This window comes from Corvus cornix, chromosome 17 (assembly GCF_000738735.6).
Source record: "Corvus cornix cornix isolate S_Up_H32 chromosome 17, ASM73873v5, whole genome shotgun sequence".
Taxonomy (NCBI): Eukaryota; Metazoa; Chordata; class Aves; order Passeriformes; family Corvidae; genus Corvus; species Corvus cornix.
Genome location: NC_046346.1, coordinates 2,588,740 through 2,614,543, shown reverse-complemented (window position 1 = coordinate 2,614,543; position 25,804 = coordinate 2,588,740). Strand labels below are relative to the sequence as shown.

Here is a 25,804-nt window from a genome sequence, read left to right as displayed (position 1 = left end):
AGGCCAGACATCTTTGCTTACCTTCTCAGAAGGGAACTTGAGGAGGTCTAAGCTGTCCATGCTGTTCCTCTGGAGTTTCTTTGGCCGGGCTCCTACAAAACAACACATTCACATCAAGGGGGTGTCACCAACAGCACAAATGTCACACAGAGAGAACCCAAACCACTAAAAGTCAAAGGGATGAGATGTTGGCCTTGAGATTCACTTGTGGGGTTTTTTTCCTATTGTTTTGGGTCTTTTTAAAGCACTGCCACAGGGCTGTGTGAGGCTGTGGCTATCGAGCTGCAGCCAGGTCACACCACAATCCCGACCTCAGACAAGGTCTCTGGAATTCAGGAGTTACAAACCTCACCCTAAACCACAAAAGTCATGGGACTGGCATTAAGAAAAATCGTAACAAATAGACAATTTCATGCATCTGTGGATTTGTTGCTTTATCATCGTGTTTTTAACTGAAAGAATGCTTCTGGGACTCAACTTCGAGCTTTTCTCTATAGCCACAGAGGCTGGAAAACTAAGTGAAGGAGCAGTATTTTCTAACTATCACAAGCCCAGCCTTAAGGGGAGCAAAATCTTGCCTTGAACCTGACAGAGGAATCAAAACTTGGCAGGATTTATGATATCCATTTGAGATTTCATAAGATTTTGATGTCTGATTCCAACAACAACAGAGTGGGTGAAACACAGCTCAGCTGTGACTCCTAGTTTCCAAGCCCTCTTTACCTCCACAGTCTCCCTTCAACCTGCCTCCAGCTGCTCTTGCCTTGCTGACGAACACCCAGGATGTACTAAATGGCCCTGGGATGCTTTCACCACATCTGGGAAAGCTTCTGCCCTTCCCTGATCATTCCTGAAGGCTCAGTTTAGCTGATCCCCACGTGACACCCCACTCCAGCAACACCCCGCAGGGCAGAGACCAAAACTCTCCACTCAAGGTCCTGTGACAGCTTCCAAGCTTGAGGGGAAATCCTGGGGGAGGAATGATGCCCACGCTGAGCCCTGAGAACGGAAACCACGAGCTTTGTGTGGCTCCTGCAGCAGCAAACTCCCCGAAGCCCACCATCCCCAGCTCCCACCAACCCAGCAGCACCAGTGCCCCTTACCCCTCCGGGCTCAGGGGGCCCCAGAGCTGCTCACTGCACAAACTTAACAGAGAGAAGGCACAAAATTCACAAATCCAGGCTGTCTGAAAGCAGAGCATGGGGATTAAATGGAGAAAGGCTGCAGGGATTCCTGCACCAGCACACTGCCAGCTCAGCCAGGGCTCCAGATGCCACCACAGCTGTATCCAAACTGCACCAGCTCCAAGGACAGCACCGCTTTGAAAAGCTCAGCTTCACAAGAGACAAGCTCAGATCAGCTGGGACATCACCAAAGGTCATGAACACACATCACAGCTTGGTCATAAGGAACCTGAAGTTTATGTCTGTGCCCCTCACCACCCTGAAGGGATTTACTGCTCGCAGCCATAAAGACTCAAATCAGCAAAACATTTCTGCACATTTCTGCCTCTCTACTCCAAAAGGCACACTAGCACCAGCTTCATTTTAAGGTGATTCATTACCAGGCTTTGAGTTCAGGGGACTGACATCAGGGCTGGAGGTGGAGAACAGACACTGATGTGAACACACAGGAGAGCGAGGAACGCACGTCATGAGGAGCAGTTGGCATTTCCACCAAACTCTACCCCTTCCACACAAAGCCAGGGGCCCAGCTGGCAGCAGCTCTGAACATTTACATTGGAAAAGGCCTCAAAGATCTCAAATCCAACCGATTCCCACCCTGTCAACCAGCCCAGAGCACTGAGTGCCATATCCAGTCATTCCTTGAACCCCTCCAGGGGTGGTGACTTCCTGGGCAGCCCCTTCTAATGCCCAACAACCCTATTCCTGAAGAAAATTCCTATTGCTCCACCACATTCCCACCATCCTCAGCACGGAGGAGGCGGCTGTGAGACAGGTGAAGGATTTTGGGTGCTGCCACGTCACTCAGGCAGGAGCTCAGCAAGGGGAAGGCAGCGCTGGGTTGTTCCCAGTGGCTCCCAGTTACGCCCTATGGCCACTGCTAGAGCTGCCTGTGGCTTCCCTCAGAATAACCTACAGCAGCAAGGTGGGTGTGGAGTAAAAATCACCTCCACACACCTGAGCAGAGGCACATTTGGGTCTCAGAGGCAAGGCCAGCCCCTGGAAGCGAGTGTGCGTCACGGCCCCGTTTAACAGCCACTTCCAGGAAAGCAAGAAAGCAGCAAAGTGTGCCCAGTTAGATAAACACACACCATTCCCAGCTGTCCAAAGAGTCATTAATTACACACCTCTGTCCTCAGGTGCTTTTGTGCGTTCCCAGAGCGCTGAACCGCTGGCCAGCAGCCATTAATCTCCGAGCTGAGAAAACCTGCCCGGTGCTAATTTAATAGACACAGGCAGCTGAGCCTAGCCCAGCAGAACAAGTCGTCTTTTTCTCCTGCTCTGATGCTGGTGCCTGTCTAGGACTGTGTGGGGTTTACACACAGTTGAGCTGAGAGAGGAAGGAGTTCAGAGTTACAAAAAAACTTCATCCAACTCGGCTGTTTCTTCCAGAAATCCCAGCCAGTGCTGGGGCCAAACACCGTCCTCACTCACCACCACTAAAACAAGCAGCAAGAAGAATTTAGAGGGTCCCTATCACTCAGGGCGACCAGAAACTGGATCCACACCAGCAGCAGCCCCCACCAGATGTGTGGGAGCTTCTCCCCTTCTCATCCCACACATCCTCATCCACCTTCCAGGAGAGCAGAGCTTTCCATACTCACAAGTGTCCCACGACAGGAGTCCCGCTAACTTTCTGTCTCCATTCCCTCAGATGGCTCCAGATGCAACTTTCAGCCTCCTCCAACTTATTTTTCCCAGAAATACCTGCAGCACCACTTAATGCTCAGCCAAAGTTGAACTCTGCCTCCTTCTCCCCAGTGCTGATCCACAGCAGCAGCAGCAGCAGCCGGGGCTGGGAAGGATTGAGCAGCTGAAAACCCAGGTCTGTTCCTCTGGAAGGCTTTTCCCCCTCTCTCCAGCATTTATTGGCATGTTTAACCAAGCCTGCTGCAGAGTAACGGAAAACCTCAGGGGCCTTTCTAAATGCTCTCTCTGTCTTGGAGGTTTACTGAGGTCTCGAAGAGAGCAAGCTGAAACCTTCTTGTGAACATCAGCTGAGCAACGCTCCTGACTGGCTGCATTCATGCCCTGTTTTCCTGCAGCTCCTGGGATGTTGCTCTGTTCACTGCTCAGGGGTGTTGTTCCTTTTTTAAATATTTTTTTTCAAAATCTCTTCCTCCTTCCCTCCCCACCTAGGATCTCCCCAGCAGCACCACGAACCAAGGGGATTTTTAAAAATTTTTTTTCAACTTTTTGCTTTTGCAGTTTGGTTGCTGAGGCGAGGTTAACGGTTTTCACGTTCTTGTATTTATTCTGCAGCCACAGAGAGCACAAGGAAGTTTTATCAAAGATGGGGATGGGATGATCTCATGGAAAGGAGCACGCAGGGCAAGATGGGCAGAGCTTTGCTCCTCCATGGGCAGGCTCCATCTCCAAGAGATTGCAGCTGACAAGATCGAGCTGAACATGTGTAGCAGCGACTCAGGGAGCTCTGGCAGGAGCTCTCATCAAGCTGACATGTGCTTTGATAACTCCCAGCTCTGCCCCCTCTCCCGCAGCTGCCGCCTCCCTCCCGCTTTGAGCCGGAGCAGCAGAGCAGGGCCCCCCACCCCAGACAGAGAGCCAGTTCTGGATTTGCAGCTGGGAACACACTGTATCCCTCAGGGGGGCTGTGCCAGAGCAGGCAGAATTCAACCTGACAGGGGACTCCATGGAAGACCAACAGGGAAAGGTTGTGGAGCCAACATCAGCCCCCGCTGCCTGCAGCGCTCCTGGGCGAGCTGCACACACAGCGCTCTGCTCCCCACAAAGCACAGGCTGGGCACCCCAAACAACACAACAAATCCAGCATCAGGGCTTGCTGTACTCTCACAAAAAGGTCATTTCCCCCTGTACCTGCATTAACCAAGACACTGATTTGGCTTTTCGGTGAGTTCTCGCAGCCCCGGACATCACCTCCCCCCCTCTGTACAGACCCAAACCTTGATTCTGGCAGACAACTCTAAATATTGCTCAATATCATTAAGTCAGAGCAGCCAGCCAGTTGTTTGGGGTGGAATGCTGGTCTGGAAACCCTTCCCAGCTCCGAAGTGACAGTGGAAATATGGTCCAGCGCTCCCAGTGCTCACGGAGCATCTCAAATCATGCGCTGCCGACACCTAATCAGGGAAGCTCTGTCAGGCTCGTGCTCCATTATTACAGCAAAGCTCTTAAAGAGGAAAGGGGGAGGGGGAAAGCAAGCACAGCGGCAGGAAAAGAAAGAAGGGGGAAAAAAAAAAAAGCAGCCTCCAGTAGGACAAGCATCTCATTTAAGGCTTTAATTAGTCTTCAAACACATAATGGGTTCTGGCATTATAAATCCACTTGACCTCTATTATTGTCAGCACTCGCCTGATAAATGGTGGCATTTGTTTTCCCAGTTGTTACTGGGATAGAACAATACTTTTCTCTAAACAGAGAAAGCAAATAATATCAGTTATTTACGATGACTGGGCCATAAAATGCTGGTGCCAAGCTGTTGTGTGCCCATCCATGGGAAGGAGCATCTGCTTACCCCCATCCCGCAGGCAGGAAAGGACCAGGGAATCCCAACAGCTCTGGGTCCTTCTGTGTCAGAGGGTACAGAACTGGGAACCACAAGGACAAGGAATAATCCCTGTTCTGCTGGGAGGACTGGGCTCCAGCACTGAGCTGTATCCACTGGAACACAGAGCACAAGCAAATCTCAACCTCCCAAAAGACCCCGAGCACAGCAAAACCCTGCACCAGAACAAGAATCCTGCAGTTTTCTCCTCTGTGGCAAAACCGTTCCTCTGAAAAAGCTGCACACAATATGTGGCAATAAAGAGAAGTTCCTTTTGCATCAAGGTGCTCGTCTGGCTGATTTGGCAGAAGATGCTCTGTGTTCGTGTTGCCCGAGTTCTGCATCTCCACAATCCAGCCTGACAGCTGAGCAACGGGCCGAAAATAACAGAAATAACAGCAACGCTGCACATCTACACAGCACCCAGAGCCCTGGGGCGTCTGCTGACTGCACTCAGGGTGAGCAGCTGCCACAGAGGCTCCTCAGATGGGCAGAGGGAATGAGGAGACACTGCACCACAGGCCAAAGAGCCCTCACATTCACGTGGAAGAGGTACAACCTGGAAAAGCATCCTCCTCGGAGGCAGAAATGGCACAAGGGAGCTACTTTTTTTCTGATTTCTTATTTGTTTCCCCCAGTGAGGGCAAACTCAACATAGGAAAGCTGCAGTCTTGGAGTAGAAGGTGATCTTATTTGTAGCCTTACAACTCTGAGTAATTGCTGTGGTGTTGGGCACACCTTTGATTTCAGTTTTCCCCCAAATGTGCAATAGGCATCAGCTTTCCTCTAACCAAGGCTTATTTGCAAATAAAGCATCAGCAATTTGGGTCAAAGAACGAAATATTGAGAGGGGGTATTTGCAGAAAACAGAGCACTCAGCCATGAAACACTTCACAAATACAAGCCCTGGAGGCTGTGGGAAGGTTGGGCCACATCAGGCACAGCCTCCTCTAACCACAACCCCCCCAGGCAATCATCTGCTTCAGAGAGGAACAGTTGTGGGGACAGAAGGATCTTTTGGGAGATAAACTGAACTGGGTGGAGCAGGCTGGGAGGAGGCTTATAACCTCAGGGCTGATTCGAGAGCAGGGTGATGGACTTGGCAGCAACACCTGGCCTGCTTCTAAAGGCAGGATTTTCTCTGCCAGGACACAGCAGAGTCTCATGACCTCCCACCATCCATTATCAGCCCGTGTTGAACAAGCAGAGATCAAACTCAGAGTTTAGCTAGGAAGTGACACACAATAATTAACGGGGGCCACATCTCCAGCAGCCAGACAAGCCCAAGGACGCGATTTTGTCCTCCAGACTGATTCAGAGAGGGCAGAGAAGGAGCAACCACGTGTCAGCTTAGCAGCCATCAAACACCCACAGTAAAATCCTCTGAAAAAGAGGGGGAATGTACTTGATCCCTCCCCCTGGATGCCGCTGTGATCAGCCAGCAGCTCACAGCAGCTCCTGGAATACGCTGCCCACGCTGGACTGGGATCCTGGGCTCTGCCAGGTGTTTTTGCTAAGCCAAGGTTGGCTGTCCATGGGCTTGTCCCTGCCAGGGAAGGAGGATGGTCCTGAGGTCACTCAAGAGATTACAGAGACTCTGCTGAGGGCCTGGCCTTGTCCTGCTCAGAGAAGTGCCAAAGCACACCGTGGTCATCCATACAGAAACTTCTAAAAGAGAAAAGGTTATTCTAGCTGGGCAAGAAAGAGAGCTTCCTTCTTCTCTCTTCTTGCTCTGAGCTGCATGAGAAGCACAGCAAGCAGAGGAATCTTGATCCTAATGGCAATGCTGTGCTGTTGGACAGAGCAGCATCACAGCCATGGCATTTCCTACACAGCAGCTACCAAGGGAAACTGTCTGGGGAAGGTGCACTCAGGAACCAGACAGCACAGCAGAGCTGGGAGTGCTGCTGGAGTCTGGAACTGCAGCCAAAGGGAACTTCAGGCTTCCCAGAACCACCCATTTCCAAAAAGTTCTCCCTCCCCACAACAAGAGATTGAATCTTGATTGAATGGATGGCTTTGCCACAAGCCACGTTGTGCCTTCTCTGCCACAGACTTCAAGAATTGGCCTCTTCCTCATCCTCTTTTCCAGCACTTGCCACCTCCCCCAGCATCAAGATAAAACAAATTTCAGTAGCACAACATCATCTTCTCCAGTCCTGGAGCATTTCCTCTGCTGTGAGCCAAGAACTCCTGCTGGATTTTACACAGATGCTGGGAAGGAGGCTCATGCACACAGCAAGATGAGAGAGGAACAATAAATACTTGGGAAGAGTATTTTAAAACTTCCTAAAGCCAATACTGGGGCAGTCTGAAGTGAGTACTAAATCACTGAGTTTAAAATCCAAATGACTCAGAGGTTCATCCCCCCCATCAGTGCTGGAATGATTTAACAGCTGAGGTTACTCAGGTTTAGAAAAAAACTCATTCTAAACAAGAGACATCTTTTAGAAGTCCTAAACCTTCACTCCAGGACCCCCTGTGGAAGCAGCTCTCCCGTCCTTCCTGCCCTGCTCCCTGAAGGACCACCACAGGCAGGTCTTTTGGACACCTTCCTGCAGGCACATGGGAATATTTGCCCCAGCTCTCCCTCTGAGCACCTGCTGGAGCACAACAAAGCTCCAGACCACCAACCCTACCTTCCACTTGGCCAAAAACCGCTCAGCCTCTCCAGCACCTCATCCATCACCCCCCTGTGTCAGCAGGTACAATTAACCAGCAGAGCCTCGGGCTTTCATTTTCAGAATGAAAAAAAGGCTGACCTGCAGCCCATCAGCTCCTGGGAAAAATCAAGTAGAGCTGAGGATATTTAATATTAAGCACTTGCAATTGCTGCACTTAGTGTGACTGGTAAGGACAGGGCAGGTTCCACGCTGGGGATGTGACCCCGACTCGCCTGCCCAGGGAAAGGAAAATGCTCCCCAGACAGTGAAATCACAGCCTGAGGGAGCAGGGCTGGCCCACTGTCAGCAAGATGCTGCTCTCACACGGCCACATCTCTCAGCTGACAGTTTTCTGCAGGAAGATTGAACAAACTACAGGGAAGGAACATCCCTGTCCCTGGGCAGCATCCAGGCACAGGCACAGGCTGGCATGGGGTTCAGCATCCCCAGCTCCCCACTTGCATCAGCAGAAGGATGGTCAACCCTGCCTATTTTATCAGCCCTAAACACTTTTTAGGTACTTCAAAGGTATTTAAAGCAAGCAAACAAACAAAAACAAACAGGCTGGAAAACATAAAAGCAGATTTCTTCTATTCCAGTCTTATTGATCCAAGGGTTCAAAGATTCCTGTGAAGAGATGAGCTCAAAACTGCATCGAGGATGCAAAGCCCCACAATCAAAGCCCCACAGAGCTGAGCAGTGCTCAGGAAGGAGTGGGGTTTTGTGCCCACTGCAGAACACAACCTGAAGCTGGGCTGCCTCACACAGGGACGAACATTCCCGGCACGGAGCCTCTGGAACACCAAACAAGCAGAGCAGCCTCGTGCCTACCACTTCTCAGCAGAAGATGAGCAGAGGGGGGAAGTCAGGCTCATTCTTTGACCCAAACTGCCAACGCTTTATTTGCAAAGAAGCCTTATTCCAGCCTTGGTTAGAGAAAAGCTGATGCCCATTGCATGTGTGGGGGAAAATTGAAATCAAAGACGTGCCCAACATCACAGCAATTGCTCGGAGTTGTAAGATCACCTCGTACTCCAAGATTGCAGCTTCCTACACTGGGTTTGCTCCCAGTCCCTGCCTGCCCTCAGAGCTGAGCACAGCAGGGCAGTGGTGTCTGTGTTGTGCAAAGAGCGCAGAAACCGTGCCAGGAACCAGCTCTGGCAGCATCCCCATGCCAACGCCTCCTGGAACACCTGCAGCCCTCCCCACCCACTCCCAGCTGCCAGCAGAGGTTGCTTCGTGTCTCCTGACACTGCTGCTGCCAGCGGGTGACGGCTGAAGCTGATGAGCTGCTGAAAGCAGAAGAAAAGCAGCCCGGAGTCAGTTCCCACTCTGGAGAGGTACAGAGGGTGGCCAGGGCTGCTCTCTGCCTGCTGCCCAGCACCTCCATCCTGTGGCTGCTGGGTGATTCCTGGCTCTGTGCTCCCCTCCCAGCTGGCAGGATCCCCCCCGAGGATCAAGGCAGCATCCCCAGAGACCTGATTCACCCTGCCAGGAGCAGGCACTGCCTCCAGGCTGGGACCAGGAAGGGCTCAGCTGGGTGTTCCCAATCCACATTGGGAACAGGCAGCTCCTCACTGGGCAGATGCTGCAGCCTCAGCCCACAGCAACTCATCTGGGAAAGGGCAGCCAGGGAGGGGGCACCAGTGCTGTCTGTCTGCACCCCCCGACATCTCCCAGCGCTGCTTCTGGCCCTGCTTGCCTTCACCCCTAAAAGCAACCCCACAGAGCCACAGAGAAGTCCTTCACTTCTGTCCACAGGCAAAGCCTACCAGCACTCAACTCTTAGCTTGCAGTGTGTGAAAGAGAACGAGGCTTATTCAGGGCCACATTTTTGGTTGTTTGGAGAAACAAACCCAGCCCCTGTTTATTTACTTCATGTTCCAGCTACTCTCCAACTTCCTTCAGTTTGTTGCTTTAAGCTCTCTGTGTTTGCGTTTCTCAACAAGGTCGCTGCTTTCACAAGACTTCTGCAGCACTGCCCCGCTTCCCTGGCCTTCAGCTTTGTCTTCTGACATCCAAATACTCTCAGAATATTAATTAAAATCATGAAGAGCTCAGCAAGGGAAGCCAGAACAGCAGAGGAAAACATCAGGCACTCCATCCACCCCCAGACCCCAGTGAAGGGCAATGCCCAAGACCTACAAGGAAAAATAACCTGTGAAGGACATCACAGTGAAAAAAGGGCTCAGTCTTTGCTCTGAAGCTTTACTGTACCTGCTTGGTGAAATTGATGTGTTTTATCACATGTCTGCCTTATCAGAGGATTTTAGCATCCTCAGGAATGCGCAGCCATTTTGTAACCTTAAGCAGGGAAAAGAATCTGAATGGGGAAAAAAAAATGGAAAGCTCTCCTCACCACGAGATTTGTCAACATCAAAAGGCACGGCTGGTTCAGAAGCCAACTTGAATCTCAACTCTCTCACCTGCTTCCTATTACAGAAACAGATGTTCCTCTGGCTGTAAATTGCTGCTATTAATAATATAAATAATTATACTCTTCTAATCATTTAATAGGTGCACAGGAGGGTACCAAGATTTCTGGCAGTCATTAAGTACATCTCCCTTCCCTCAAGGGCTCAGAGACACATTGTGGCCTCTCATCCTCTACTGAAGCTCAGAATAAGAGAGCTGAAGCTGGGATAAAAGCTAAGGAGAAATCAAGGAGCCAGGCTCCTCTCCACAGGCTGTGCCCTCTGCACATCTCCCTGTGCCCTGACCAGCACCTTCCCCACCTGAGCTACAGCCAGCTGGGATCTCACACTCCCTTCCTGTGGCCCCAGCCCACCAACACAGAGCTGACTTTTACCTCCCCAGCAGATTCCCAGGACCTGGAGAGGGGAAATCCTGCTCTCCAAGATCCTTCCCTCTCTGCACCGCAAATCCCAGTCATTTGCTGGTGCTCCTCCCCAGAACTCTTCGTCCTTCTCTCGACAAACAGCCCCAGCCTTGGGAATGTGAGCAAGGGCACCCCGGATTAATGAGGTCACTGCAACCTCCAGAACTCTGACTGCAGCTGCTCAGCCCTTTCCCATCCTCCAGTGATCGCACACACACAGACCTGCACGGCTCTGCCTCTGTCAGATGACAGAAACATCACTGCTGGCTCCAGATGTTAACACAGCACATGTGGATCTCTGGAGGGCAGCGAGCAGCCCATGGGCCACATCCACACGTCCCTCTGACCCAGAAACAGCACCAACATTGAGGTTCATTTCCTCTTCCCCTTTCACAACAAAGTCACTTGCCAAAGGGAAGCCCCTGAGGAAATGCCAGGAATGAGTTTTGCAGGAGTTACAAAGGGGAGATGACGTGCAAAGGGAGGTTGGGGAAGCTGTTGTGGCCCCCACAGCCTTTGAGGCAGCAGCTCAGCTCCACTGCAGCTCCAGTGGGGCACGGCAGGACACGCTGGCTCCCTCACCACAGTTCCATTTCCCAGGAAAAGCTCTGGCACTGACGTAGCAGGTTATGCCTGGGAGATCAAGATGAGAGCGCACACGCACAGCCAGCCTCTCCTTCCCCTCCCAGGGCACGGTGCCTCAGCCCCAGCACCATCCCCTCCATGTCGGTGCTACCAACAGGGAAGGGAGCACAGTGCCTGGGGAACGTGCCCGTGCCAACAAGGTCATATTTAATCAGTGGACACCTCCTGGGATGCAGTTTGTGGGAATTAATAAGTCTGCCCCAGCATGGGAGTGCCCCATGCCAGGCACCCACCTGTGTCTGCAGTGGGGAGTTCTGGGACAGACAGACAGTCCCCGAGCTGGGGACACACTGTGGTGACCCATCAGTGCTCCCCTGCTCCCTGGCAGCAGAGGCAGAGTGACCCAGGGCCAGTAAAGCCACTCTGGCTGCCGTGACCAAGCCTTGCCACATCTTGTTTCCATGTTCAGCACGGCTGAAGGTGTTCCAAGGGTGAAATGTCACCCAGTGCGTGCTGATGGTCCCAACCTGCCTCCAGCCCATGCCCTGGGCTTGTTCCTGGGTGCTAATAAGAATAAGAGCAGCCAAAAATCCCTGCCAGTCACTCCTGAAAGCCTGTGGTATCAGTCAAATCAGTGAAAAGGGCCCTGCAGAGCTTTAAAAGATACAAAAGCCGGTTTGCTGCATGGCACATGGAATTTTATTCCCAAAGCGGATTAATTCCATTAACTCATTCTGTGCCCTTTTTTGGGGATCCTTCCCTGCCTTTGCAGATCATGGAAAGCACAGAGCAAACACATCCCAGCCCCCTTTGAGGTGAAGGCACTCGACAGCCTCATCTTGCTCTGGCATTTTTATTTCCTGCCCACTTGCAAACGCCTCTCCCTCCCCACAACACACAATTCCTGAGACCTCCCAATGCCCCCAGAATCCCAGAAACTCACCTTGTGCCTCATAGCCAGAGCAGGGGTGAGCTGCACCCACGTCCTCATCGCCGGGGCCCAAGCCAAGGGCTGCCCTGAGCTGGGCCATGTTCACCTGTGCTGTCAGCTCCCCATTCCTGTCCCCGATCTGCAGAGGAGGGAAAACCAACAGGGCAGTGGTTAAAGGCACGGGGTGCTCCAAGCAAGCAGCCCCCCAGCCAAGGGTTTTGCCAGTCCCACCCCAAAATCAAACACAGAGACAGCCAGAACAGAGCTTGGAGACACCTGAGAGACCACACAGCTCTCAGCACCAAAGGAGATAATTTGGGAGAGGGTCTGTGCTTGCTGTGCTGCACCTCAAAACTCGGTGCAAGGAACTGAGAAGGCTCAGCTCGCCCACTGCCACAGAACTGAGCCTGAACGTGCACGTCTGGGCTGTCCTGTAGCCACACATGGCTTGGCAGAGAGCCCTGCAACTCCCAGCCCCCTTCCTCAAGTATTTCCATAGTTACTGAGCACCAGACAGCCACACTGCCATCAGCCACGTGGGCAGTGTCACACCAGGGCTCCCAAAGCCCTTCTCTCCTGGCTCACAGCCATACAACTTCAAGTTGTTCCTAGTGATCTACCCACACAACGCTCCGAAAAAATCCTTTAAAAGTCCACATTTTACCCAATTCCCACCTCTCGCTGGCCTGAGGCCAAGGAAGCTGATGTTACACGTTTGGGAAGAGATCTGTCCAACAGCTCCTGCTACGTAAAACGAGGAGTTGTAGGACACAACGCTGGGTCCTCCTCAAAGTTTAACCAAACCAGAGAAGGGCTGTGCTGCAACATCACCAGTGGACACGGAGAGGTCACCCAGAAACAGCCTCTGCTCTTCAGAGGAAGAGCAGCCTGCGTGACAGAGGAAGACCTTGGCTGTTCCCCTGGGCAGGCCTGATTCCTGTTAAATGCCTGGCAACAGCTCTTTTGTGTCCCCTGCCACAGACGGCAGCACGAGCCACGCTGGAACAAAACCATAAATCCCCACATTATTTATGACAAAGCCCCAAGCGCCAGTAAAGGGAGGCAGATCAAAGGGCTTATCACCAGGCATAAATCCCCCTGCCAATTACAGGAGATTTGCTGTTGACATCATCTCCAGAGAAATTACTATGTCCTGGTTAGGTCTCACAGTCCTTGATGCTCTATTAAGTGCTTCCCTGACTTCCACTCATTTCAGATCATCTCCAAAGCTCTATTAACAACCGAGGGCAGGACAACGACCCTGGGCAGGACCTGTCACGCACACCACAGCAGAGCCCTGCTTTCTGCCCTCAGCCTCCCAGGAGCTGCACTCTGAGATGACAGAAATACTCTGGAGCAGTGTCCTAGAGCTGGGTCAGCTTCCAGGATTTTAGGTATATCTCCTTTATTCCAGTGGAATTTTGTAGGTAACTTCTGATCACCCTGCAGCAGCTTCCAGTGTGGTCACCCCAGCAGGTTTCATTTGGATTCAAATGTCACCATTAGATCTTCATTGGGAAGAAGGTGATGGGAAGTGAGTTATGAACATCAGCATGAAAAGGCTGAACGCCACAAGGTTTCTCCTGGGCAAAATCCTGGTGCTTGTCAAAGGGACAGTCTCTGCACTGCTCTGTTATTCATGACGGGGGAACTTCATCAGCCACCAGCCATGAGGAACCCACTCCTGACACAGCTGGAGCCACAGCCAGCACCCTGGAATGACAACACTGGGAACCCCCACCCTGCTGGGTCTCCCTTCCTCCCCCAAAGGCCCCAGGACCACCAGTGCTCATCCTCCCATGGCCCCTCAGCCAATGTCTTGCTCTGAGGACTCAGCCACAGCCTGAGTAGACATGGGAAAGTTAATCTGTCCTAAAATGTACAGGGCCAAAGAACAGTATTTCTTCAGTGTGTCTGATCAGTATAATTAAATCTGTAATTAGGCTGCTGTGTCAGCCCTACTCAGAGATTTAGCCAACCTAACAGACAGGCAGGAGAACACCCAGCACACTTACACATGGTGATTTCAATTAGTGCTTCAAGAGGGCAATTTCTTCATCTGGGGAAGACTAAAGAGGCCACGGCCGATTTCCTCAACACACTGAAAAGAGCAAACAGTGCAATTCTGGCTTTCTGCACTTCTGAGCCACCTAAAAACAGCAGGAAAGCTGCAGAGAGCTGGGCAAGGCCAAGGTGAAACCCCAAAGGGGGTGGCAGTGGCACAGGGCTGGCTGCAGGCTGTGTGCATCCAGGGACAGCATCCATTGCATCAGGACACTGCAGGTCCAGCTCAGCTGGAATCTCCTTGTGCTCAGGAAAGCGGGATCTTACAGACTGGACACCAAGAGGTACCCGAGTGCCTTCACACCTGCTGAGTGCACAACACCTTGGCCAGCCAGTGGACAAGTCCCCAGGTCCTTTCTCGCCCAGGAACATTGGTCAAGAGCAAAGAACAGCTCACACATTTGCTGTAATTAAGGGGAAGGCTGGGAGCCTCCCATCAAAAGTGTGTTTTCCAGCCAAGCTCTGCAGTTCCTAAGGACACCACTGAAACAGCACACAGAGAAGGGCTTTCCAGAGCAGTGAGAGCAAGATAAATGCATTAACAGAACTCATTGGCATGAAATAGTCTTGCTCTCACCAGGGGTCACAGGTTCCCTCTGATTTGCACCAGCTTCTCTTACCTCTTGGGAGATTTCAAGATGTTTCCTTGCAAAGTGCAAAGCCTGCTCATGGCTCCCCAGGGAGACGTAGGCATTTCCAAGACTCCAGCAGGCTCTTCCTTCTCCCACCCTGCAGAACAGGAAACTGTCAAACCACAGAAATGCTGGGCAAAGCCCAGCAGGGCCTTCTGGAGAGCACTGCCAGCCAGGCTCCTTGCTCTGCTTCCACCTCCACAGAGGTTCTACACTGGAAAATGACGTGTGCTGGACATCTTAAACTCTTCTTACACTGAGCTCAGCAAGAGCTGGGGATAAACAACAGCTTGGAAGCAGGACTGTACCCAAAGGGACAAAATTTAAGCAGTAGAGCAAAGGCTCAGGATGGTTTGGCTTCACTGGTGAGCACCAGCCCAAGAGGAGAAGCTGGAGCTCCTGTCCAGCTTCCACCTCACACAACCAGGGCCCCTCTCCAGAGCTGCACAGAGGGAAAGTAACATCCAACAGCCCAGAGCTAAACCAGCGAGAAAATGGCACGGAGAGAACATTGCAGGCAGCAACAGCTCCAGCTGAGCCCCAGCACTGCATCACCAGGGTGAACACACAGCCTGGAACTGCATCCAGCAGAGGACAGGGACAGATCTCCACGAGGTCTCTGGGCACTGCTGCTGGTTTCCAGGAGGCAGGGAAAGCACGGGGATGTGGAGCCTGCCCTGTGCAGCCCAGACCCCCAGCCTGGCTCCCGTGTCCCTGGAGCTTCAGCAGCTGTTTGCAGGAGCAGGCAGAGCCTCCTGCTCCCCAGAGCCTGCTCAGCTCTGCAAACGAGCAGATGTGGGGGGAGAAGGGATAAAAAAAGCACCTGGGGGCGCGGGGGGAGGTTCAGCATGACTGCAACTCCCTTTTCAGAGGTTTGGGCGGGTTGATCAGCATTTCAACGTTTTTCTTGTCACCCTGTTCAATACCTTCTGCTCATAGGGTGTGTTCCCAGAAATGCAGGAGCCCACAGGCCTGCACCCCCACAGCATGATTCACCCTTGGGTGGGATTGTGCCTGCTCCGAGCAGAGACTGCCCGGGCGGTGGCACAGCTCTTCCATCCTGATGTCCCTGCTCCATCTAGTGGAGGACACCCAGCTTCCAAGGGAATTCAGCACATTCAGCTGAACGAGCTGCCTGCCAAGTCACTTCAGCTGCAAAAAAGGCTCAGGATCAGAACATCCAGGAAAAAAGAACCAACCTCTCAAAAAAAAGAAAAATTAAGTTGTTTTTTTTTTTAATTAAAAGGCCAAGCCTCCTAAATAATGAGTAGCAAGACCAAGAAACAAAATACATCATCTCCACGCCCTCTATGCAACATCATTTGTTTGCACATGGAAGTTTCCAGCATTAACCCAGAGCAACAGGGCAAAGTGGCAAATCTTGTGTGCCTTAAACACAGAGCTTTTAAGGAAAAGACAACTTCTGTGAACGTAAGGGAGCTCTCAAGAGACCCTCCTGGGATAACACAGCAGCAGCCACTGGCAAAGCCCTGAGCATGATGCATTTTCTTGAAGTACCCCTCGTTAGAAATCTCACTCAGCCCACACAGACACAGCATTGAGGGCCCAATCTCCAGGTTTGAAAGACATGAGAAAGGTGAATCATGTCATGTTTTTGACACATGACTGGACTAAGGATGGGCTGCCCAGAGATTTCAAGAACACACATCACTGGTGTTTAACCCCAGCAAGAGAGAACAGTAAGTCAGAGAGGGCTCAGTGCTCCGCACCCTCACCTGAGGCACTCCCTTACCTGTCTCCCAGCTCCTGTGCTATCACCAGGTGCCTTAGGTGGTACTCGATGGCTTTTTCATAGTCTTGAAGCAGTGTGCACGTGTTCCCCAGACTGTAGCAAGCCTGGGCTTCTACTGCTTGGTCTTTGAGCTGTCTGGAGAGCTGGAGCGTTTTCCTGCAGGGAACAGGTGGGAAAGAAGAGCCCCGGTCACTGTCAGGCCACAGGGAAGCCACCCCTCGGTGTGCCCTGTGTCGTGCTGACACCTCTAACACCCTGCATCACCCGCCACACCAGCCCTGCCACCTCAGGTCCCTTGTCACAGCCCCTGGAGCTGAGGGATTGGCTGTGACAGCTCGGGATTCCCAGGGAACAGCCCCTGGCACTTACTTGTAGTACTCGGCGGAGATGTCGAACCTGCCCAGGAAGATGTGGGCGTTGCCCAGGTTGCTGTAGGCTCTGCGCTCGGCTGCCTTGTCCCCAAACTCCTTGGCAATGGCCAGGCGCTGCAGCAGACACAGCTCAGTCAGCACAGGTGGCACCTTCCTGTCCCACAGCAGCTTCCCTGGGGATTCACCTGGAGGGCTGCAAAGCTCCCACCCGGCGAGGCCGTGCTGCACCTGCCTGTCAGGGCTGGGTGCAGCAGGAAACCTCTTCCTCCTCTGCAATTCAGCACCAGGAAAGGCCCTTGGAAACAGGGGAGTGATGTTGCTGGCCCCCCAGCATTTAAAAAGCAGAGGAGCAGTGAATGTCCAGGGTGCTGAGCACCTTCCACTGCAAGGGAACTGCTATACGCACACTGCAACAGAAGCTAAATTGCATTTGAATCAGGGCAGGAACTTTGTCACCTCACCTCCCCGTAAACCTTTGCAGGAAGTTATTATGATCTACAAGCAGCATTTATTCTTGATCAACAGCTCTTTCAGCAGCCTAATTAAATTCATGGCTTGCATTTATTAAAATCTAGACTGAGACAAATTAAGAGCAAAAAAAAAAAAAACCCTTGCTAGACCCAGCTGCAATTTGCCCTTGGATATCTCCTTTGGTTTCCAAGCCAACAGCACCCTTCCCTCAAGCTGCTCATGAGGTGCTGATGGGGACTGGAGTAAGATTTGCTCAGTGTGAACTGGTACAACAGGGCACACCCTGGGGTTCACACAGGAGGGAAGAAAACAGCTGGAGAAAACATCTCCCTATGCCTGCTGGGCTGTGGTGAGGAGGAAAGCTGCTCCCAGGCCCAGGAAGGGAGCAGAGGTGTCTCCTACCTCCTTGTGGAAGGCTATGGCCTCACTGAAGTTGCCCAGTAAGTACTGGGTGTTGCCGAGGTTGCCGTAAGCACGGCCCTGAGCAGCTCTGTCCCCCAGCTCCTTCACCAGGGACAGGTTCCTCCTGAAAGAAACCAGGGCAGAACATCCATGAGCCACAGCCCTGCAGGGGACACGGCAAGGAAACTTGCATAGAAAGGAAAGAGAAGGCATTTCCCTCCCGAAGCACTTGGGGACAGGTGACAGGCTGGTGACAGCTCTGGGAGCTCGTGCCAAGCCAGGGGTGCAGGTCCTGCTGCCCTGTCCCCTCAGGCAATGGGTGGCTCCGTGCAGGAATCACACCTGTGCCCACACACTTGGTCTGACACATCCCACATTCAATCAGAAGTGCCACCTCACTGCAGAACCGGGGGCACAGGAAGATTTCCCTGCCCTGCTCCAGGGAGAGAGGCAAGATCCACAGCCCCATGCCATGGCTCTGCTCTGGGAGCTTCCTGGCATTTCTTGACCTTTTTTTCTCCTTTTACACAGAGAGTGGTGGAACACTCACTGCTGGCACAAGTTTACCCCCCTGGCTATGCTACATGCACCGTTCATTGGAAAAAGGGTGGTGAGCTATTTATAGGCACTACCACATCCTCAGATATGAGGAGAGGGATATAACATCTTATCACTCTCTTCACTTAAAAAGCCTATTTTAAAAACCGCTTTATAAAAGCAAAACTCTGAAGTACGAGGAGAAAAACATGAGCCCAAAATTCTGGTGACAAACTCCCATGTGGCACATCACAGTGATCTTTGAAATGATTTAGGAAAAGGAAGGATGCTACAAGCAAGATGAAGTGCAGATCCTTGAGAAGAACCAGGACTTCAAAGGGACTCTTCCCTTGGGTGACAGGGATGGAGACGCACAGGGATCCATCCTCACGGAGGCCAGCAGAGAGCAGCAAGGGCTACAGGAGCTGCGAGTTCAGCTTCCCAACACAGCCCAGGCAAGCAGCAGACTGTTGCACTTCACGGCATGATCACAATTCAAACCACAGCAAGTTTTACAAAGCCAATGCCAGGATGAATTTTAGCTCAAATTTTATAAAAGACATTTTCTCACCTTCTTTGAGATTAATTTGCCAACATAGCTTGGCATCTCAGGGGAATATTCCTGATCTATTACAACCTGCAAATTCTCATTCAGTGGCCCTGTTCCCTGCAGCAGAAGAGGACGGCCAAGCCTGGATACTTACTCATAATATTCTGAAGCTTTCTGCAGCGTGTCCTTGACCTCCTGAGGCAGGTAGCCCGGGTCCTGGGCCGTGTTCCAGGATAAATGCTTTCCCTTTGCATGGTAAACATTTCCTATGTTATAGAGTGCTCTGGCTTCACCTACCTAAAGGGAAGAAGAGCAGGAAACAGCAAGATATTAACTTCACATCCCAGCGTGGTCCTTTCCATTGCTGGGCACAGATGGGCCGAACCACAAGCCCACATTTTCCTTTCCCATCTTCACCCTCACAGCAGCACGAGATGTGTGGTGGCAGCCAGAGAGGAGAGCTTCACCCTGCAGCCCCTTCCAAAGCCCACCTTCACCAGATCACATTTACTGACTTGCAGACAGATTCTTTTTAAAGCCAGGAAATATTTCCTGTTGGAACCATTACCTTGTCTCCCTGCTCCCGAGAAATGTCCAAGTGTCTCTGGCAGCAAACGACGGCTTCGTCAAACTGCCCCAGTATTTTCAGTGTATTCCCAAGGTTGCCACTTGCCTTGGCTTCTCCAATTCGGTCCCCAATGGTTCTACAAGATGAAGGTGTTAAAGAGCTCAGAGACTTTTATTCACCAGCTGCTGGAGGCAGATTCAAGCTGCAGCTTTGCAGCACACACATGTGGCTGGAGAGCTTCTCACAAGCTCCCACAATTCTGAAGGCAGATCCTTGTTCCCTACTTGCTGTCTCAGAACTGCTCTAATGACTGCAGGTCATTACAGGGAGTACCTGGGGACAGAAGTGGACCCTGTCCTGCTCTTGCTCCAAGCACCCTCCTCACATCCACATCCCTTTCTCCATCTCCCTGCTCTGAGGGCAGCTGACACATTCCCATCGTGTCCCAAGTTCTCCACAGGACAATCACCCCCAGGGCCAGTTTTGGATGTGGATTTCTGGAGCAGATCCACTCAGGCTGCTGGGCTCTGACCCCACAGAACCTGTCCTCACTCAAGGCTGTGTCTGATGAGGATGAAGCAGTGCTGACACACTCACCTGGCCAGGGTAAGGTCATGTTTGTGGTACAGCAGGGCCTTGGAATACTCCTTTAGGTAGAAATAGGCATTGCCCAGCTGGCTGTAGATGGCACTGAGAGTCTTCAGGTCCTCTGTCCCCACCTGCACTGCTGCTTCAAAGAAGGCTGCCCCAGCTTTGAAGTCCCCAGCCTTGCACAAGCGCTCTCCTTCCAGGGCCAGTTCCAGGCAGGATGCCTCCATTCTGCCAAAAACAAGGGAATTATTTCTAGAGGAGTTTGGCTGCAGTGCTCCCACTCTGCTCTGCAATGGCTACAGAGTTTGCTTCATTCATACCTTTACATTTTCCCCTGGGCTCAAAGCACAGGAGCATCCAGATTCCAGCTTCAAGTGGAAGGTGTCCCTGCCTGTGGCAGGGGTTTGGAAGGGGATGGTCTTTAAGGTCCTTTCAACCCAAACCATTCTAAGATTCTCTGATTTACAGACCATATCTTCAAGCAGCCCAAGGCAGCCCCTGGGTTCCCAGTAGGAATCTGGACAAGAAGCTCAGAGCTCCTGGCTCCAAGACATGGAATCATCACAGGAGTAACAGCTGTGCTGCAGAAGCCACATATCCAGGTATTTATACCTGAACCATTTTCCCTGGGGTAACAGAGAGGGAAGCCAAAATGTAACAGGTTTTTACTGGATACCAGAGAAAACCCTGGACAGTGCAGATTTTCTTGGCCAAGCAGCTCCCAGTGCTCAGTGTCTGCTTTTCATTAACTCTCCTGCTGTCACTTTTTCCACAGGCACTCGGCACACTGGCCTCCAGGCCAGCTTTCCCCCTGTGCACTTTCTGACACCTTTGGCACTGGCACACTCCACGCTGTCAGAGAGAGCACTGTGAGCAGTAACACTGCTTCAAGAGAGAGAAAACACCCCCCTCTGAGTGCCCCACCAAGTCCTCTCTAAGTCACAGCTGTCCCTGTTAGACCACGCAGATCCCAAGTTTTCCAAAGGGATTCCCAAGCTTTCATTGGAAATGTCTCACCTGCTGCACAGCCAGCCCCTTCCCAAGGGGGATGGATGCAGCATGTTCCCACTCCTCTATTCAGATGCTTCTCTTTGCTCTCCTTCTGCTCAATTTATTTTTAAAAGTCAAAACTATCTAGGTCAAAGGTGGACGTCTGCTGAGAAAAAAAACACAGCTCCCTTGTCCAGAAGCAGAACAGCAAGGGTCTGTCAGAAGATAATAAAATGCCCACAGGTGGTTTCTAGTCTGTTCTCAGCACTTGGAGGAAGTTTGTGGTACCCAGCCCAAGAGAACAACTTGTCCAGCAGACTCCTCCTGGAGGAGTTTCCTGCTGAGCCTTGGAAGATGCTTCCCAGGAGCCCAGGCCCAGCCCTGCAACCAGGGGCTCTGCAGAGCAAGGACAACCTGCCCTGCACACACCAGCTCCAGGACACAGCTCCTCCTGCTCCAGGCCCGTGCTCCCACATCTCCATCCCACACCAGCACTCGCCTCTCCTTCCCAAAGGGGCACAGGGAGATGCACGTAGGAAATTCCAACCCTGACACGCTTGCCCTACAAACAGGCAGAACGCTGCTTCCTCAGCTGCCTCAGCTGAAACAAAGCCAGTTCCTCCAGGAGCAGTTCATAAACCCTCTGAAATCCAAGCCCATTTCCCTGGCAATCTCCCTGCTGAGTCGGCTCCGCGTGGCTCCAAACACCCAACGCTTGGCAGCCCCACGGCATCCTCCAAAGCAGGACAGCCACAAGGACTGACCAAACTAAAGAAAAATAGCAGAAGACCTGGTTTTAAACTCTCCCCTCAAACACACCTGTGACCTCTTCTGCCTCCCTGTTCATTTGTCCCCAAAGCCACCAGGTAACAAGAGGGAGAAGGGGGTTGTGAAGCCGCTGCTGTGAGCTCCCAGCCCGAACTCCCACACAAACATTTGATTCCAAAGCAAAGCCCACATTTGAGTGGCTATTTTATTTATACAAGAAAGCTGCTTGTGGTGCCAGTGCTGCATTTGTCCCTGCCTCAGCTTCTGTTTGACAGCAGGAATAAAAATATTAAGACTAAAAATATTTAGCTTCTCTCTGCTGATCCTCTTGCTAGACCACATGAAAATTAATAAGTTTCTGCCTGGGGATCCCCCCGAAATTTCATCAGTCCCAAGGTACATCCATGGTTTGTAGATCCTGCATCATCATCAGGCATTGACAAGTCTCTGCTGATACATCCCAAAGAGCTGAAAGGAGCTTTGGGACTGAAGGAAGACAAGGAACACCCTGTACTCAAATCAGCAGGATTAACTTCAGGCAGCTTAGTGGGGATGAATCTTGAGAGGACCTGAAATGCAGGAATGAGCCACTACCACTGGAGTTAATGATTCCAGTTAGAAGGTGGCAGAGACAGAAGCAAACTAACTGGAGCTCAAATTTCAGCCCAAACAAAACTCTTCCCAATATCCAGGTTCTCTTTGAGAAACTGAGTTCACCAGCTGTAAACAGTCCAAAAAACTGAGCTGGAGACTGATTTCCCAAATTCATGGCATAGCTCACATAGAACTTCTTGGGTTATTTTAAGAGCTTGAAGGTTCCCATTCCAACAGCAGCAAAACCCAGGTACACGCTGCAAGGGTGGGACCATATCTGCCATACCCCAGTTTTGTGCCCCAGAGCCCACTTTGTGACCCACTCACACTCTCTGGGTGCTTCCCTGGTGTTCCCATAGTAACTGTCCAGGCACAAGGCAGGGACATGACCTCCCAGTGCACACAGCCCTTAATTAAAATCTGTTTGTCCTTCAACAGGCTGCTCTGCAGAGTATCTGACTTATCTAATTAACATCACTGCTCAGACTGGGACCTGAGCAAACAAGGGGAAGGGACAGGAGGCTTTTTCCCCTGCATCCTGCTCTGCCAAGCCTTCGCTGACTTGGACAACAAACAAGGACTGCAACTATTAATAGAAACAAAACCCACTTGTAAAACCCACCTGCCCTTCAGAGCTACTTTTGGGAAGCACCTTTGCATGCAGTTCAATCGCTTTAGGCTCAAAAGCACTCAGGAACACAATGCCAAGGGCAGAGGAATCAACTAAAGGCCAAGCAACAAACTCGAGCACACTAAAACTCCACTTTAAAAAGCTTCCAAAGCCCATAACTCAACTGCCCATAAAATACAACTAAAAGGACAAACCTGAACCACCCTGACAGATCAGTAAAGGGAAAAGTCCATGACAAGGTCCAAGCTCTCCCCTACCTCTTCTGCTGTCTGTGCATTTTCTGAACGTACACCCAGAGCTCCAAAGCCACTGGCAGAAGGAAGCAGTGGGGCTGAGGTCTACTTGGAACAATCTTGCAGGCAGGCAGGCCCCAGGTTTTTGCAGATGCTGATGGCATCGTCCCTCCCATACAGCACACGCTGCTCTCCAGTTTTCAGCTGGTCTCCAGTTTCTACTTCATCTGCACAGGCAGCACAACCATTAATTAAGGAGCATTGCTTTTGTTGCCAGAGGCCTACAGAGAGTAACGTCTTCTTTCCTCCAGGAAATTCAATATCCTCCATCCACTGTTGTTTCAGGTAGCAGAGAGGTGAGTCCACTGCTGAATTCCAGGAACGGGAGCGTCTTGGCTCACTCACATATTTTCAGTGTGCACAAGAAAATGAGCCCTAGAAGAGTCCGTGGGATGGTCAGAGGCAAGCAGCTCCCTCCCTTCTGGATTGCTCTTTTGCCCTGTGGTCCATCAGCTTTTCCTGTTGCTGCCTGTTTGCTCCAAGAGCAGAAGGGCTTCAAACCTGCCCTTGTCAGGTGGAGAGCTCAGAGTTCCTCCAAAAGGTCACCTTTGGGCAGAGCACTCCTTAACCTGCCAGGCTCCGAAGAGGCCACCCAGGAAGCTTTGCAAGTTCCAGAAATGATCCAAGCAGCTCTCAGACCTGGGAAAAGCAGAAGGCAGATCCCACAGAGCACATCCCTGCCCATTTAAATGGGCCCCAAACCAGCCCTGTCTGAGAAGCACATCCTGCTCCCTCCCAGCCCTCAGGTGTGAAGTTTCTGCTCTGCTGACACAAGGGAACACGCCTGAGCCTGTGTCACCCCAGCAAGCACCTGCTGCCCAGGCCTTAATGCCAGCAAAGAAGATTCCCATTGTCCTGAGTCAGCAGATTACTGGGACAGGCTGGAGGAGCTGGGCTGGGCCATCTGGTGCAGCTCAGAAGAAACTTGGCACAACACGAGCTGCTTTTCACAGCTGGGACACTGGGGCTGCTTAACACAACTCCCCCACCATGCTCAACCTTCTCTCCACCAACACATCCCAGATCTGACCATGGGAGAGGGGAAAGGTCACTTCAAGCAGCCCCTGCTCACAAGCTTTGCCCTAAATCAGTGCAAACCACTCAGATTCGTGTGTTCCTCCAGACAGGTGGGATTTCCAAATATTCACAGAATCACAGAACGGTTTGGGTTGGAAGGGAGCTTGAAGATCATCCAGTTCAATCATCCCAGACTCCAGCCTCACCACAAGCACCCAGAAAGGTCCAACAACCTCCCCCAGATCCAGTCCCAGACCAAAACATTTCCTTCTGAAAGCAGGGAGATGAGAGGCTGTGTCAAGTGTGGCCAGACAAGAATGAAGTTTTGAAGACACCATCTGTAATTTAGAAATCAGAACAGGGCTGGTGTGCCCAGCAACAAGTCCCAGCATCACTTCCCAGCTGGAGCTGGGCAAGTCCTGCAGCTCCTCCACACCTTGGATTACACAATCCCATAAAACAGCAGTGAAGGAGGAGGCTCCCAGAGCACAACAGCAAAGAGAATATTTTTTGAAAAAGCAATAAAAGGCCACATATAAATGCAGTGTTTGGCCACAAATGCACTCGGCAATCTGCCCAGAATTCTGCCAGGGGAGTGAGAGGGTGGCACAATGCTGGCAGATGACTTGGTCCCCATCAATGTGGCACCTGCCAGTCCCCAGTCCAGGAATGGGTGTTGCTTCTCACACTCATGAAGCAGAAAAGGGTGACCTTCCACTGTGCAGTGACAGGCAGGAGGAAACCTCTTCCCAATCCAACACGGGCAGGGCCTCCCTCCCTCCCTCCTTAAGTTTTTCTTTAAAGGATAACTGATGCGAAGGCAGAAAGAGCTGAGAAGAACGGGAGGAGCAGCCTTGCACAAGAATTGCCAGGGTCACCCATCACTGTCAGGCAGCAGCTAATGAGGAGCTGGAGCACAGATTGCCTTTTGCCTGCTGCAAGCTTGTTCAAAGAATTCCACAGCAAAAATGTGCCTTTGGAAAAGGTAAAATACAGAGATTCTTACATATTAAATGTTTTCAGCAATTTGGAGAAGGCAGAGACAGTCCCAGGAGTGCTGGGGAAGCCAAGGACACTGTCAAGTGAGAAATAAAGGGAGCAGCACAAGGTGTCATCAGTGCCATTATCAACCATCACCGTGACTGCTGTCAAGCACTATAATTAGGATTTTATAATTGGTGATGATAGAGGTCCCCAGAGTGGGAACACCACGCTGGAGTGTGGAGCCCACTCAGACCTCCCAACATCCTGCTCAGGGCTGCCTTGCTCACAGCAACCTGTCACTGCTGACAACAAATCCCTCAGGTTACACAGAAAATTATCGTGTCACCAGACAGAGCCTGGGGTCAGCTGTCTGCTGCCTTAAATATTACAAATACCACAGGGCAAGAGAACCTCTTCCTGCCTGCAAGGTGAAACTGCCTTTAAAAAAGGAGAAAAGGGAAAAAGAAAGGTATTTATAGAGATTTGATTCACGTTAGTGGGGGCGACTGCAAAACTCGTTCCCAATCAGACCTTGCATAGTTCAAAACTCCAAGCTTTTAGACAGAAGGCAAGGCAGAAAACAACCCATCAAAACCACCAAGAGTAGTAAAAAATTCCCCTTAGTATTTCTATTGATATGAGTTAGCGAAGCAACAGATTTTAGCATCTTGCTTGCAATCTGATTAAGTTTTGTACAAAAATAAATCTAATTCCAGAGTGCTGGTGATGAGCAATTAAACATTTTCCGAACCAAAAAAGGATCAGATTTACCAGGTGCTCAGTGTAAATGCATACTCACTGCCTTAACGAACTAAATGTGCATTTAAATAATTACTTTCTTCAAGGGCGTGCTGCCAGTC

General features: G+C 51.4%; 1 protein-coding gene across 4 annotated transcripts in view; it reads right to left on the bottom strand.

Moving 5' to 3' along the window:
• GPSM1 (G protein signaling modulator 1) overlaps positions 1–25,804 on the bottom strand; it is a 66,826-nt gene that overhangs the window by 24,382 nt on the left and 16,640 nt on the right. Inside the window, exons 2-11 of one of the 4 annotated variants that reach the window (XM_019284886.3) lie at positions 22,908–23,582; positions 19,674–19,895; positions 19,077–19,212; positions 18,663–18,805; positions 17,422–17,545; positions 16,547–16,662; positions 16,178–16,333; positions 14,413–14,521; positions 11,741–11,867; positions 22–92 (exon numbers count right to left, since the gene is read on the bottom strand). In XM_019284886.3, the coding sequence (XP_019140431.2) occupies positions 22–92; positions 11,741–11,867; positions 14,413–14,521; positions 16,178–16,333; positions 16,547–16,662; positions 17,422–17,545; positions 18,663–18,805; positions 19,077–19,212; positions 19,674–19,895; positions 22,908–23,059 (1,356 nt within the window). In that variant the 5' untranslated portion in view covers positions 23,060–23,582. Of the gene's footprint in view, positions 1–21; positions 93–2,788; positions 3,006–11,740; positions 11,868–14,412; positions 14,522–16,177; positions 16,334–16,546; positions 16,663–17,421; positions 17,546–18,662; positions 18,806–19,076; positions 19,213–19,673; positions 19,896–22,907; positions 23,717–25,804 lie in introns of those variants that run through there. The other 3 variants (XM_010397822.4, XM_010397824.4, XM_019284888.3) reach the window with 3 other exon arrangements.